The sequence below is a fragment of the Petromyzon marinus genome, chromosome 19 (genome assembly GCF_048934315.1).
Source record: "Petromyzon marinus isolate PM22_M1 ecotype Great Lakes invasive population chromosome 19, UKy_Petmar_22M1.pri1.0, whole genome shotgun sequence".
NCBI lineage: Eukaryota > Metazoa > Chordata > Hyperoartia > Petromyzontiformes > Petromyzontidae > Petromyzon > Petromyzon marinus.
The window spans coordinates 12,052,811-12,069,095 of NC_133685.1; the positions used below are offsets into that span (position 1 = coordinate 12,052,811).

General features: G+C 47.8%; 1 protein-coding gene across 1 annotated transcript; it reads left to right on the forward strand.

Moving 5' to 3' along the window:
• Positions 1-123: 123 nt before the first annotated feature.
• On the forward strand, positions 124-15,961 carry ANKRD33B (ankyrin repeat domain 33B). The gene is made up of 4 exons (XM_032956829.2): positions 124-2,466; positions 10,837-10,966; positions 12,887-13,027; positions 14,852-15,961. Exons 1-4 carry the CDS (start codon positions 2,038-2,040, stop codon positions 15,805-15,807), a joined length of 1,656 nt encoding a protein of 551 aa, XP_032812720.1. The 5' UTR covers positions 124-2,037; the 3' UTR covers positions 15,808-15,961.
• Positions 15,962-16,285: the final 324 nt, after the last annotated feature.

Sequence of the window (16,285 nt, forward strand, 5' to 3'; positions counted from 1 at the left end):
ATTTTATGCATGTATCATGAGCTTACGAATCACTATGAATTTACGCATCATGTGAGATCCGAGAAATAGAATTAACTTATTTAACAAAACATCTTTGATGTGGACATGAGAGAGGTAAAAAAATAAACCTCCACATGCAGGACCCTGCTAAAAAACGTGTCCTCAAAATGTTTTCTTGAGATTCGGTCTGTCGTGGATAGGGAAATGACATTATTATTATTACGAAGGAAAACTACGGAGAGAACGACCCAATGTGAGTCGTATGACAAACGTGATAACGAGACGAGGCTGCACGACACCACCTGACAAACAAAGATTGTGCAGCGGGGAGAGAGGCACGAGTGGGGAGAGGCTGACGATTCAGTGGCGCCTCGAAGCCCATTGCGGTTAAGGGTTAATGGTTAATGTATGGTCGTGGATGTAAACATCACCTGGTTTCCGCGTAGGATTACAGGTCAACTGAGCCTACGGCGGTGTGTGACAACAACAGCGCTCGGGAAGCATACGAGGGCCGGGCGAGACAGTTGGCATATCAATTCCCCGGCGTGTGTTATATATTGTATCCATTGGTGTCCGCCCATAGTACTTTCTCCAAGACTTAGCCAAGATGCTAAACTCGTGATGGTTGTCATTGCTGCTTGTCTGTCTGCGTCTGTGTTGTTCCCAGATGGCGGTGCCATTCGTGCTGGAGGTTGTTATCAGTCTAACGCACTGTGTGCATTGTGGAGGATTAACGCGATCCGAAAAGGAAAGACGAACGTTGCATAACGGATACAGTACACACTCGGCACCCACGACCACACTCAGTTAAAGAATACACACTCGGCACCCACCGATACACAGTACACACTCGGCACCCACACACTCAGATACAGAGTACACATAACACCCACACACACAGATACAGAGTACACACATCCACCCGCACACATAGATATAGAGTACACAGTCAGCATTCACAACCTCACACACATCCAGACATCAGCATTCCAGATACACGAGTGCACAGTGCTGCACGCCGCCAAAATCGAGCGCTTTTGTGTCCTAATCGACCGATAACGAGGCACTCAGTGGGACCGCGCCGCCTGTGACGCACACACGAAATCCGATATCTGATGCCACGATGAGTTGAACATCGCCCCCAGTCGCCAAATTCGCCCTGCGCCGCATTGCCCACTCAGCCAATGTGGTACGCAACAGCCTCTTGTACGCACCTACGCACGCACCACACACCACACACATACGTGGCAGGGGTGTGACAGCAAAGCGACTTAACGGCATGATGCGAAGTCGTCTTGACATGCCTGCGAGGTCATCTGAACATTTCAACGCGACGCCAATCGTAAATGGCCTTCTTAATTCCAAGCAGCACACACACGCCTTTTCGAGTAATCCGCTGCAAATCTGCTGCGAGCAAGCGTGATCCGATTTCGCGGTAATATTGGCCAAGAAGCAGACTTGGAAGGCACAGGCGGTCTCCTGCGAGGCTGGGCAACGCCTCTGGAAGCAGCTGCCACCTCCGTAAACTAGTCGCGTGGCTCGCCTCCACCTGGTTTAAACCCAAGTCGGCCAACGCACCCCCACCCCACCTCCCTCCCCCAGCCCTTTAACTCCCACCGCCTCGACTCGCTGGGGAATAAATCCGACCAAGCAGGCAGCAATCCGTCCCTCGGGAGCTCGAGAACGCGAAAATCGCCTTAATGGCACCGGAGCGCACATCTCGGCAGCGCACCGTCTGACCTAGGCACAGGTGTCCCTCGCACTGCTCCCCCAAGCCTTTGCGTGCCGAGCGCCGACCGTTCGCCTTGCCAAGTTCGCACTGGCGGACACAATCGTATAAAGCGACGGCGTGGGTCACCCCGTGGCGGTCCCCGCCGGACAGCCGCTTAAGGAGGGAGGAGGAGGAGGAGGAGAGCCGCTATCGACGCAAACAAAAAAAAAGCTCTGGCCGGGCCGGGCGAGTGAGGGGACGGGGTCCGGAGCTGTCGTGATGCTGTCACCCTGCAGGCCCGGTCGAGCAGAGCCATCGCGACGCGCATGGGCCACCGAGCACCCATCGAGGACCGAACGATGACCGCCAAAGCGGCGATGGAGAAATCGGACGCGGAGCTGAGCCGCGAGGGCGCGGGGAGCGGCGCTGGCGACGTTAAAGACGCCGGCAGTGGCAGCGGGGATAATAATGAGGAGGAGGACGAGGAGGACGAGGAGGATGAGGAGGACGAGCGGTGGAGTTCGGACGAGTCGGAGTTTTCCGACAGCATGAGCGTGCTCTCCGATGACTCTGTCCTGCCGCCCATGTCGGATATCGATGAGGGGGGGTGCTGCGACGAAGAGGAGGAAACTCCCTGCGCTGGGACTCTCTCGCTCTTCCAGGCGTGCGCAAAGAACAACGCCCGCACGGTGCGTTTCCAGCTGCGAAGCAACCCCACCCTGGAGGAAGTCACGGAGGTGGACAACAACGGACGGGTAACGCCGTTTGGCTGGATGCGCCGTATGGTAGCGCCGCGCGCGTGTGCCTCATCTTACGCATGCGTGCCGCCAACGGATTCATGTCAATCACTTCAACTGCTTCAGGCTGTTTCGGGAGAGTGCAAAATCGTTGATTGAGAATTCCTAAATTAATCCAGCATTGGAACTGTCCGAAATTCAGGCGAGTCTGCATTGAATGTCGAGGTGTTCCTGAACAGCGTGAATCGTTTCAAGTGATTTCCCTAACTTTGTTTAGCGTCTGTGCAGGGTGAGTAGAGTAGAGTGTGTCTGTGTTGGATGATGGAGCCGAGAAGCTAAGAGTCGAGGTGATTATTCAATTTCAATCAAATTAAACGTCACACTCGTGCTGTGAATACGACTTCGGAGACCACGTTGACAGCGCTGTGGAAACAAAGGTTGATCACTCTCTTCCAAAATTCTCATTAACAAACTCTCAACTTCATGCACAAAATATCAAATATTATTTCAACTGAATACATGTTACCAGTAATATCGCCATTTGGCTGTTATAGCAAAGAAACATCATGAATCTGGATGCTCGTCCTATCAGAGGTTCTGATCATTCGGAACACGATCATAATAATCGTACAGGTGTATTTACTGCGTATAGGCTTGTGATCTAAAACTCTCCGGATGTGTTATCGAGTTATATCGCGCGTGCTGTTCGGCACGATGACCTCCAACAGAAGAAGCTCCTCATCACCGTGCCGAGCAAGATTCGTTCCAGCCCTAGAACCCATCCGAAAGCAGCCGCCACAGGAGGAGACTTTGTCCCGCTGATGCGAGTCGCGATGCATTACTCCTGCCTTCTCCACATTGTTCGTGCTGTCGTCGAGTGACGCTGATCTTTATCCTCCCGCTGTTCCTATCATCGCAATTGTAACTGAGCGATTGCTCTCTTCATTCAGTTAGTGGCCTAACTACATTATTAGCTCAGGGGGTGCGGTAATCGGTCATGTGAAGCCCCAATATTTGGTTTGTCTCGCACGGTCGCACCTAGGCTATATATCGCGGCTCCTCTTGCCTAATCACATCATCATTACATACGTTTTTGTTGTTTTGCACTGTTATTGAAAATATATCTCATAGTGGTTGTCAAGGGGGCCTCAGCTCGTAAATTTGGCCACGAGGGGGACAAGGCACCCCATGCCCCCACGCGAGTTACGCGACAGCATCCAATCCTCGCATTATTACCTACTATAATCACCCAGAAATGTCTGTCCGTCCCGCGCGTGACGTCACCCCACATGAGGCCCACCCTCCCGCGTGACGTCACTCCACATTGAGACCCATCCCCCCCCCGATTATTATGAGTGGGTGGATTTTTACACGAAAGCAGAGGAAGGTCGAGCTGAATTAAATAATTTATTACGCCAAGTCGCTTCAAATATGACGTTTCTTTACAGAAAGTGACGGTACAAAATAAATCTACGCAGCACAGTGCTACATCCGTGCGTGGCGTCACTGCAAAAGAGCCCCCCCCCCCTTCATTAATATTCATGCCCACGTGGAAATTTACACTAACGCACAAGAAGGTCGCCCACTCCACATGCCGTGCCCCTCCCCTCATTAATAATCATGAGCTAGTGAGGTCACTCACATGCTGCACCCCTCTACAATAACTATGAGGAGGTGACGTCACTCCACATGCCGCACCCCTCCCCAATAACCATTAGCGGGTGACGTCATTCCACATGGGGCATCCCCCCACCCTCATTAATAATCATGAGCTGAACAATTTTTCCATTGAATATTTTAGATTTACTCCAACATACACCCGTTCTTGGATGGGCAAACATGCTAGTTTATGTATATTTTAACGTATTTAAACATGCAATAATAGGCCCTCTATTTACTTAGGCTGTCTCACAAGCTCAATGTTATTATACCTGTCAATGTGATTTTATATATGTATCTTGACGATATGAACACGCATAATCCAATAATCCGGCAAACTTATAAATATACACGCGTTCCATCTTTTATAATATCTGGAGCACTATTATTGCATCTGGATAGGCCGATCACAATACCGCCTACCGCAAGCCTCATCCATTCCTATAAATATGCATTACACTACCCATAAGCTGCACAGCCTTCTGGCAATGCTCCAGTATTATGTAATCCCAAAGATTACTTTTATTTACGCAAAGAGACGGATATATAACGGAGATTGCTTAATTATTTTGATATTTATATTGTTAACAAAAAACGCAAATTGATTCGTTTGAATTACAACGATATACCATTACAATATACGTTTGCATTAGGGGTCGTCCATAAATGACGTCACGCACCTTTGGGGGGAGGGGGGTCAGACATTTGTGGCGATGTGTGACGAGGGGGAAGGGGTGGGGTTTGAGAAATATGACGTCACATCAAATTGCGCAACTTAAAATAAATATAAACAACACGTTCTACTTAAATTTTGATTTAAAGCTTTCGTGACTGCAGTAATTCATATTCTTAGTTTTTTTGGTAAAGTCACGTTGAAGGGAAACAACAAAATAATAAAATATATATAAAACAATAAAAAATTCTCACGACGTTTCGACCATAACTCAAACGGTCGTCTTCAGGTGTGTTGGTTTGCATAAATTTATTTTTAAACGGCGCATTTATTTATTTATAAAAACGTTAGCGCCACGCGCAGCGATTTGGCAGTTTATTTAGGACTAGTCCATCTATATTCTGAAAAGAGGAGGGGGGAATCTCTCATGGAAGCCAGATGGCTTACAAAGAACCTCTGTCTTGGAAAAGTCAATGGCATGTTTTTATTGGCATGTGAGCCTACTGAATTAGAACAATGATCTGCCACGGCCGAGGTGTTGGTTCTACCGTGTTTAAGGTCTGCTTTGTGTTCACGAATGCGGTCCGGAATCACATCTTTTACAAACTAAGTTGCCTCTGTGGTAGTAGTTACATTGGAGAAAACAAACGCCATGTCTCGGACCGCATTCGTGAACACAAAGCAGACCTTAAACACGTTAGAACCAACACCTCGGCCGTGGCAGATCATTGTTCTAATTCAGTAGGCTCACATGCCATTGACTTTTCCAAGACAGAGGTTCTTTGTAAGCCATCTGGCTTCCATGAGAGATTCGTTCATGAGGCTATCCACATATACAAGCACAGAGACAATTTCAACCGAGAAGATGGATTCTATCTTAGCAATCATTGGAAAGATTTGATAAACCATTTCAGGTCTTAATTGATTGTTCACGCTTACAGTGGCTTTCAGACAGCATACATTATAAAAAAAATTCGTCTCCCCCCTGCTCTTTTCAGAATATAGATGGACTAGTCCTAAATAAACTGCCAAATCGCTGCGCGTGGTGCTAACATTTTTATAAATAAATAAATGCGCCGTTTAAAAATAAATGTATGCAAACCAACACACCTGAAGACGACCGTTTGAGTTATGGTCGAAACGTCGTGAGAATTTTTTATTGTTTTATATATATTTTATTATTTTGTTGTTTCCCTTCAACGTGACTTTACCGAAAAAACTAAGAATACGTTCTACTTAGTTAAATATAATTGTTTTAACAACACTAATTTTGATAAATTTCCATTATTAACTATTTGGTTATTTAAATTTACTAAGGTCACCTTTTATTTATGCTATGAAGGAGCATTTTGCTTCTCCATGGGAGAATGGAGAAGCATGACTTTTGTAAAAACTTTGAATTATTGTTATTAAACATTTTTATTTTAATGTTTCTACCAGGGCTTTTCATTCTGTGGAATGAATATGGGATTGTTATAATTGTACTCTCCATTTTGCTTCGTTCTACTACAAAGTTTCAAGTATTATTTATAGTTATAATAAATTTTAATATTTTATAATTATAAGAGAATTTCAATATAATATTCTGAACATCTGCAGTTTTATTAAGACGTTGAATATTTTCCAGTGAATTTTATGATAAATTTCAGTTTTCCTACGCCTCCTTTTTAATACGTGTATTTTTTCCTACAACATCAGAGTGCAGCGCCACATTAAATACACACTACAATGACAATAGTTTAAAGTTATTTTAAGCATGTTTTATTTTCAAAATGGAAATATGTTTTTTTGGGGGGGGGCAGAGTTTTGTGACGTCATATTTGAGGGGGGTCTGACTTTTTGTGACGCTGTGTGACGAGGGGGGAGGGGGGGTCAAAAATCGGCCAAAATCGCGTGACGTCATTTAAAGACGGCCCCTTAGCCATGTCGGCAAGACAAGATCCTCGCCTCTAATATCGGCAGTTCACCTGCGTTAATTCGGGAAAGTCCGACTCCTAGTGAGACTATGAATGTCGAAACCGGTTCAGAGTTTTGCTCGTATTGGAACACTTGTACTGAAATGTTGCGGTTCAGAGTTTGCTCAGAGAAAGCCGTGCGGCTGATATATGAAGGATCAATATTGACTGATTTTTTTTATCCTGGCAATATCACAAGTGATGAGTGAATGCTTCAATTCCGAACAAGCAAAAATCATAAATTACTTGTTGGTTGCTTTCACAAGATGTTTACTTTTGTGTCAAAGTGTTTTTTTTAGTCAACCAATCATTTCCTACAATCATTGTCCTTGCTCCGCACCTCCGATTATCACGGTGCGAAAGAAGTCCAAAATAATGCATACAGTGGTCCCCAACTCTTAGCTTCATTGTTGAGCTTTAATGGTTTCTGCTTGAGCACCGCTATACCAACGAAGTATACCTAAGTTTACAGATGTTATTAAGTATGTATATATCTGTAAAGAATGTGTCAGCAAGTCTCGATGTGAAGACAGGGCGTCAGCGAGGTTGGATGCAGAGACAAGGCGCCAGCAAGTCTGGAGGATCTTGGTCGGGAAATTCCCCAGAGTGTCCAAAAGAGACAGCTGGGGGGGAAATTCCCGCAGAGGATCCACGAGGATAAAAGCGGGGCAAGAAGGGATGTTCGAGGCTGCGGAGAGGGACTCGGACCGTCGTCGCTGTCTTCACGTTGTCACTGTCTGCTCGGTCATACGATCTCCACTTCGAGTCCGGAGTCGTTACATATCTAAAGGAGCGGCAACGCGTTTCATCTGTTTTAAACGGGTTGATAAACGTTGTTTGCATTACCGATAATCGCATGATTCATCCACGCAATGGAGTTTGGCTGGCCATCGGACAAAGACGGTCAGCCGCACCGCGCGCTTTCAGATACGCGTCTGCGGCCGTCTGGAACGCTCTTCCTGTCGATATTAGGAAGCCATTGGAGCGATGCACTTTTAAATCTTGATCGAAAACGAATTTGTTTAGACCTGCTTGTTGTGCTTAGTTTGTTGCTCTTCTCCCGCACCTCCTATGAGCACGATTGGTACGTACGGTGCAAAAGAAGTTCAACACAAACATACATACATGAAAACGGTAACATAAACAGTTACCGGTTTGCGTCACATATCGTGTGCGATCTGAACCTTATAGCGGTACCCCGGGGTACCATAGTTACCCCGGCTCTTGCATAATGTCCTTGATGCAGTAATTTTTTGTTTGTTGATGGTCGGCGATGCAGCAATCGACTCATCTCGACGAGCTGTACACGATGCACGATGGTGCATACGCGAGCGTTCAGGGTTTCGGCGCAATCATCCTCGCTGCGTTTTGACATCGCAGAGTGGCACTGATTTCGGATTGATTGGTACCCCAGTCGCGGAGTGAAGTACACCCCTGGAAAAAAAATAGTGTCCCAGAAATAAAATATTTAATTGCCTCGGCCATTTGTATTATTTGGTACCCCGGGATACCGCCATGAAGATAATCTCGAGGTCGCTAGTTTGATTCGATCTCCCGGCGCGACAATTGAAACAATTGGCAAATTTCTTAACTTCCCCACACACAGTAGTGCTGTGTGTGTATGTACATACATACACGTGTTCGGAGCGGTAGTGTAGCACTTAGCGCGCTGCGCTACGAACCCGGCGACCCGAGTTCTATTCCCGCTCATGGCTAACACCAGTGATAGCGAATATCTGAAACGGTCCTGGGCCTCCCCTATGTCATCTCGGCCTCAAATGAGGACCTGGTGTGGTGTGTAAACATCGCCACTGGGGAGACAAAGGCGGCCGGGGGTGGTGTTTGCCACCCACCCCCTCGTGTGCCGTGGCGGCCTCCATCGGTAATCGCTAACAGCACTTGCCCCGACAGTCTGTTCGGGTTACACGGGGGAATCTGTATCTGTGTTTTTTATATATATAAATCGGTCCACCACAGTCGATCGTCAGATCGCGTGTAGTGGGGTAAAATGTGAGCAAGCTCGTCTCTTCCAAAACGTCCTATCAACGTGGACACTTGTACAAATACCCTCTCGAGCTCCCTCGAGTGGAGGCCCTTCTGCACCAAGTGGCGCGAGAAAGCAATTTCAGGGCTGCACCTTTACCTGTGAACTGGACCGATTGATAATAATTAGTGGTAATTTTCTTTAGCACTCCACCACCGCTCCTCCTGTGAAGGTTCTCCTGGCTTGGCTGTGGTCTGGGGTGTGTGGCCCTTATGGACCACACATCCCAGACGCTTTCGTTGATTGTGTTTTTTGTTTTGGTGCCGTTTCTAAATTGGCTTATTCATTTTTTTTATTTTGCTTGATATAGTAGGGTGTTCATTTGCTTGGTAGTGGCTGTATATTGGATTTCGTGTTTATTTATAATTAATCTGCGACGTTATGGGATGCTGGTAGCATGAATTACGCTATATTAAATTAACGTATTATTATGCTTTATGATTATAACTGAGAATCGAAGGCAAATATATCACGCAGTCGCCCGCACCGTGCGGTTTAAACTATTTCATCGGAATGAATTCCTGACTTTTTAATCGGGAAACGATTTACCTGTTTACCAACCATTTCTTTAACCCTCGTTGTTATCCGGCAATAACAAACGGGCAGAGCGGTGGCACAGTGGTTAGCGCACTGTTTTATTCACGGCTAAGATAAGTGGCGCACACGAACTGGGCCCGGGCTCCCCCCTCTCTCTTCACCAATGCACACTACTGATCAGCCGAGTAAAGTAGAATGAAACACTCCTACGACCAACATGGATTGGCATGGGGAGGTCTTCGTCCAGCAGTGGACTGACAAAGGGCTGTACCTTACTGTTCAGTAAGGTGCTGAAACGATGCACTCCCAGACGGCCGTTGGGCCGATGGTTTGTGGAAGAAATACTTTTATTTCATTTTATTTACGTGGACAGAGATATACGAAGGAGGCACGATCACGATAGGTACAATCTGATGCATCACATCTATACACAGCAATGCTAATAAATAAATAAAAAACTACCATTATTCAAGAAATCCTCATCGAGTCTCAACATTCGTTTGAGAGGGAGAGCCCTGCGTTGGGAACATAAACCATCAAGGAGCACAAACCATCATCACGCTAACTCCGGTGATCCTCGCAGCGGCGGTGGCGGCTTTTGGCTGGCCATCGCATCGCGTGCTTTCAGTTGCGCTTATGCGGCCGTCTGGAACGCCGTCTGAAAGCCACTGGAGCTATGCACTTTTACATCTCAATTGAAAACTCATTTCTTTAGAACTACTTTGTGTGTGTTTAGTTTGTTGTCCTTGCCTGGCACCTCCGATCAGCACAGTTGGCTACGTACGGTGCGAATGAAGTACATGCGCGAATGTACAAAAGTTGGGCACGTGGTGGCAGTAGATTCTGTGGAAACAGAGAAAGACCACGCCGACGACGGGATAACAATTCTCCATTCAATCAATTGCTGTGCTGCCATCTCCTGCCCACCTCGCAGCCCCAGCTTACAACACCTGGTATTCCCACCTGGACTTTTTTGTAATGATAATTGTAGGGGACCATGAAGCATTGTCCATTCCTGTCGGTTCCGGCCAAGCGTTGCACACCGATAGCAGTGTGTTGTTACATCCTACACATAGGTTTATTCATGAAGATATTTATACTGTATACAGTTCGACGTCAATATCCCACCATCACATACCCTCCCCAGACCAATTAACCAGCCACACACAAAGTGCAGGGTGTATCTGTGATTTTCTACGTATGCTCACAAATCTGACCTTGTCACACAGAAATGCATTCTTAATTTCACATACAGTCCATTGGCACACTTCTAAAGTGTATCATACGTGTCCCCGTGATTTAAATCAGTTGGCGTTTTCTATTTCCAGTAACATATTTGTTCATAATGTAACCGTTACTTTGTATGGATGTTCATTTCAGAAATGTTTACATAATCTCCTACACCTCAGTCGCCGTCGAGTCAGATATGTGAGGTTGTATTGTCGTATGTGTATGCATATATTTCTAAATATCACATCTGACAACCCCATATGGAAACCCCTGTGCGTGTCTGCAAGCAGACGGGTCTCATGGTGGCTTGCTACTTCGGGTTCGTGGATGTGGTCGTGGCACTAGCCGGGTGCCCCTACCTAGATGTCAATCACAAGGACAAGGAGGGAAACACTGCGTTGCTCCTCGCAGCTCAAGCTGGTAAGTTGTGGGCGTGGGGGGGGTCTCTCTAGGAATGTACTCTCGCTCCCACGGTTGGTCTTTAGTGGAGGTGGTATTCAACTTTATACGTGACCCCAGGTGTGCTTGCCATGGTGAATTGGTTAGCACACTGAAGTTGCAATCCACAGGTCGCCGATTTGATCTGCCCGCGTGGCATTTTCAATAGTTGGCGGGTTTCTTTAAAACACCTCAAACTTCTGTCCACATAACAGTTTAAATGGGTACATTACATTCCGTTGACAGGTCGTGTGTGGTATGGTAAAATGGGGAAATTCTCACCTCTTCCGAAAGTCGCCGATAGCTAGCCAGCGTGGAAAAATCAGGATCAGAATAGGCCAAAAAACATCTGGAGTGGTTCCCTGAAGACACAAGAGAGTCTAGACTCTAGAGTGCCCTCTTAGCGGAGGCCTTTTCGCCAGCAGTGTCGTGAGCGAGGTAATTCCAGGGCTGTACTTTTTTGCCTGTGTGCGCCCCGTCCACAGCCCCGCTTGTCTTTGCATGCGGTGAATATTTTCAACCACGGATTTTGCCCACAACAATCGAGTGAACCATACACGGCTGGGAAGACAATGTGTCCACGTACAGCCATTGTGTCAATCCACTGCTAGATGGTCCTGGGGGCTGTTTAACGATACGTCCCCATGCGCGCTGATCAGTTCAGGTTCAGTGAAGGCGTGGGGCATGGGCATGTAAGGTTGTTGGTGCAATACCGCCACGCCTTTTGCTGCGCGGCCCTCTGCTGCCACACACGTAGGCCCCAAAGATGCAGCGCATGTGCCAACTTGGTGTGTGCATGTTCGGTCGCCCATGCAAGCACTGCCCAGGCTCATAACTGCGATGAGATCGGGTACATTCGGGGTGATCTGCTTATTTGCGGCAAGCAAATATTTGTTGTGCACTTTTGAAGAAACGTCAAAGTGAGTTAGGGTTCAAACGTGCATAGAACGACGCTCATATAATTCTTACAGCCCTGTGCCAGCAGTGTATTCTCTACATTGCCATGGTGGAGCAAGTCTATCTAATGGATAACCACAAGCTTAGCGGTTGAAATGGCTAGAGACGAGGATCAGTAACTTTCAATGTTAAGACAGCGACCTCCTGTTCACTACACGGTGCAAGATCAAACGCTTAACCGGATTCACTGCTGGCAAGGTAATGATATAAATCAGTGCCACACTGTTTAAACATGAGCTCCATGAGTAATTGTAATATGCATACTTCACCGTGCTGGTAAGTGCTGGTTGTCAAAGGGGGAATATTGAAAAGGTTCAGATATCACTCGCAATTGATCTCTGCCGTTGGTAAGAATAATTGCCTAGACAGTATAATTCACATGGATCACACGATTCAATACGAGCCGTCATAATTTGCTGAGTTTCATTCCCGGCAGCGGCAAATGAAATCTGAATCTGTCCTACCCTACCTATCTCCCACACACCAACCCGTACTGACCATCGTGGCGAATTATGGTGAACGGCTCTTACGACTGCCACGGTGTTGAGGTAGGGCCTTCCTCCAGCAGTGGGTTGACATAGGGCTGTTAAAAAAAAACAATTGCTATGTGAATTTTGACTTAAAGCTTTCGTGACTGCAGGAATTCATATTCTTTGGTTCTTTCGGCAAAGTTACGTAGATAGAAAATTAAAAAAAAATAGAAAATAAAATTAAAATAAAAAACAAAAACTCACGACGTTTCGATCGCAACACAAGCGGTCGTTATCAGGCAGAGAGAAAAGGGGGGTACGCCTAGAAATATTTTTTTATTTTGTATAATTTTTATTTCATTTAAAATTTTCAATTTTTATTTTCTATTTACGTGACTTCACCGAAAGAACGAAAGAATATGAATTCCTCTGCAGCGATGACGCTCGCGTGTTCTTTGCATGCTGCGTGTATAAGGGCACATCACGATCATGAACTACTTGCTTAACTACTACCCGGGGGTGGACGTGGAGGTGAGGAACGTGCACGGCTTCACGGCCCTCATGAAGGCTGCCATGCAGGGTCGCAGCGACTGCGTCACTGCCCTCATGCTCTCAGGTGCCGCACGCTTCCCAGCGCAATGCAGACAGCGACAACAACAACAACATCAACAACAGCAGCAGCAGCCCCCGTTCGCCACTAAGTGGCGGTGACGTCACCGCAGTGCCTGTGCCAGGCTAGGTGCACCTTGAGGCCGTCACGTGAAGTGTCGAAGGCTCGCTGACAGGAGGTCACGGGACAAACCCAGGTGCCCATGGGTTGACCGAGATGGCTGGCACGTCTTCACGGCATGACATATACGTATAACTACAATGTGCACAATCGTTGCAACATTATTTGATTTCAGAAAAAGAACAGGCTCAAACACGTAGACAAAAATGCGAATTAATGTTTCATCAACGAAAGACGATCAAATACATGCAACGTGCAAGACTAATCACTTAACCACCCTTGAACCACATATACACGATGTGCGTATTGCATACCGTGTCAACTCATTCGGTTTACCGGTATTCTTGTACAGGGAAGTTGAGTTTTCAGGACCATACAGCCATTTCAATACGGGCAAAAAAAATGTCTATATGTTTGCGTTTCTCCCTTGTGATGGGACTTTGTAGGATAAACGTTGAGATTTACAGGGGCACGGGGAGACCAATAAGGTCCGAATTTGTCTGTAATAAGGTAGGCACTGATAAGGGGTTGACAGGTATGGCAACATATACTGCGAAACGTATTGCCTCGGTGTGCTCTATAGAATTGTTTTCGCGCATATGTTTTTAAAATGAAACTTAAACTTAAATGAAATGTTACTAATAAGGAGTATAAAGCGCCTTTTCAACATAATATCTCAAGATGGTGTCGCGCGACAGATGAGTCCCTGACATGTGGAGTCATAATGCACGCACGAGGCCTCTGGCCAATGGGAAGCAAGGTCGCACAATTGTCAACTAATGCAAAACGTCGATTATTCGGCGCTCCTTATCTCACGGACGAATTGTATCACTTTGCGGCGCTTTAAATCGAAAACAATGTGGGGGGGGGGGGGGGGGGTGTAGATAACAAGTGGGTGAGTGAAAATCATCATCATCACGATCCATGGACAGATAAGCCCGTAGGTGTTCACTGCACATTTTCAGCACAAGTGAAAATAGGAAATAATGTATAAACGAGCAATGATTTCAGGTGCTACTTAATAGAGACGTCCTTCCGTGTCTGCATATGAAATATATTAATAACCTTTAGTATACTTAAATATGTAATCATAAAAAAACACATTTAACTATAGCCTCTTCATCTTATTATTTATAATCTAAGAATTAAAATACGAAGAGACAGCTCCATCACTTAATTCGCATTATTGCAACTTGACTTTAGATGTAAAATCAATTAGGCTGAGGCTGGTAATGGAGCTTATTGTTTTCCCCTCACACCTCTGCTCTCTAATAACGCTCTTTATAACATAGTTGTAATAGTTCCAGATAAAGTTTTAACCGGACACGTGAGGTTGTATATACTGCTACAGAGACTTCCAAAGAGTGCTGTGACAAGAGCAGCCATCACATGTGAAGAAGCACGTTTTTATGTTTTAAATATATTTCTTGTATTATTTCCACATGGTATATTCATACACGTGACAATGAACGACATTTATACGCTTGGATAAATGTTCCCACGGTTGGCAACGTGCAGTGCGAAATAAGTTCAACATTAAGGTGATCATAGAACGTCTTAATGTTTCATTTAAGATTACCCTATTTTTTTTTGTTTCTCCAAATGTCCACCCTGGGCATCGTGTACGTACGCACGTTAAACTTATGTTCCCACCGTACGTTGCCAACCGTGCTAATCATGAGATGCGGATACGTGGACCGTGTGTGGCAGGGGCCGACATCACGGCCACCGACCCCAACCGAGGCCTCACGCCGCCCGAGTGGGCCCTGCACACGGGCCGCTGGGACACGGCCTCCGCCATCCGCCGCCTGCTGAGCCGGCCCGTACCTGACCAGCTGCGCGCCTCCTTCTGCCCGGAGTGGACCTCGCTGGCGGCACTCGTGGCGCGCGCCGTGGCTCCCCGCACCTGCATGCAGAAGCTGTCCGAGTGCCTGCGCGACACGCTCACCATCAACTTCCCCAAGGACCCCGAGGCCGGCGGGGTGCTGGACCACATGGTGCGCGTCTCCACCAGCCTGGCCAGCCCGTTCGTGAGCACGGCGTGCACCACGCTGTGCCCGGACAGCCCGCCTGCCGTGGGCAAGCGCGGCGTCTCCGTGCCCGAGCTGGCCAAGATGCTCGACATGGCAAGCGACAGCTGCAACGGCGGAGCGGCGGCGCGCAAGATCGACCACCGCGCTCCAAGAAGGACGGACGTCCTGGTGATCGGCGGCTTGCACAGCCCTCGCCGCAGGCGGCCCGACAGACGGGTCAGCATCTGCTCCAAGGCGAGCGGTGGAGTCGGGGTGGCATTGCCCGCGTCGGGCGCAAGTGGCGCGAGAGGAGAAGGAGGTGGAGGGGCGACGGGGAGCTACCGCGTCAGGTACGGCGCACGGACGCGATCGCTGCCCGTGAACGTGTGGCGGCGCAACAGCGTGGGTCCCAGCGGGGAGCCGCCCCGGGTCAAGCTCATCAAGGCGTCCCCGCCCGGCAGGCGGAGAGCTTCGGCGGACCGCGGTGGCGAGGGAGGTATGCGGCGCCGCCGACGCAAGAACACGGACAAACACCTCCTGGAAATCCCCAAGTGGCGCTACAAGGAGCTCAAGGAGGAGAAGAAGCGAGCGCAGGAGGAAGAGGAGAATAAGCAGCAGCAGCAGCAGCAGAAAGGGGCAGCGAACAAGACATGATGACACGTCGGCGCTGCGTTGTATGCTGGACAGTTTATGTATACTGTAGCAGTCGCGTTGGTACTAAATGGGATCCATCCCTCCTGTCCAATGTATTCCTCCTCTTAATAGGCCGGTGCCTGGGTACCATCGGGCCGTGCCCCCCCCCCCGTGCCGCCCCCCCGTGCCCCCCCCGTGCCCCCCCGTGCCCCCCGTGCCCCCCCCCCCACTGCACTGGACAGCTTAGCTGTTGCGTTGGGTTTCTCTAAGCGAGTCTCTGGGTCTCTATATTAGTCTCTTACGTGTGTCTTTGAATCTAAATGTAAGTAGATGGATAAAGTGGCGTAGCATGGTCGGCATGGGTCCTTGTGCAACGAATAAAATTGAGCACCCTCCCCTATCCAATACCCACCCCTCTTCGTTTTTCGACACTGGGGCCCCTCCAGCTCGAGGGTTCCCGGTGCAGTTGCACCGCCTGCACACTCAATGGCTACGCCAT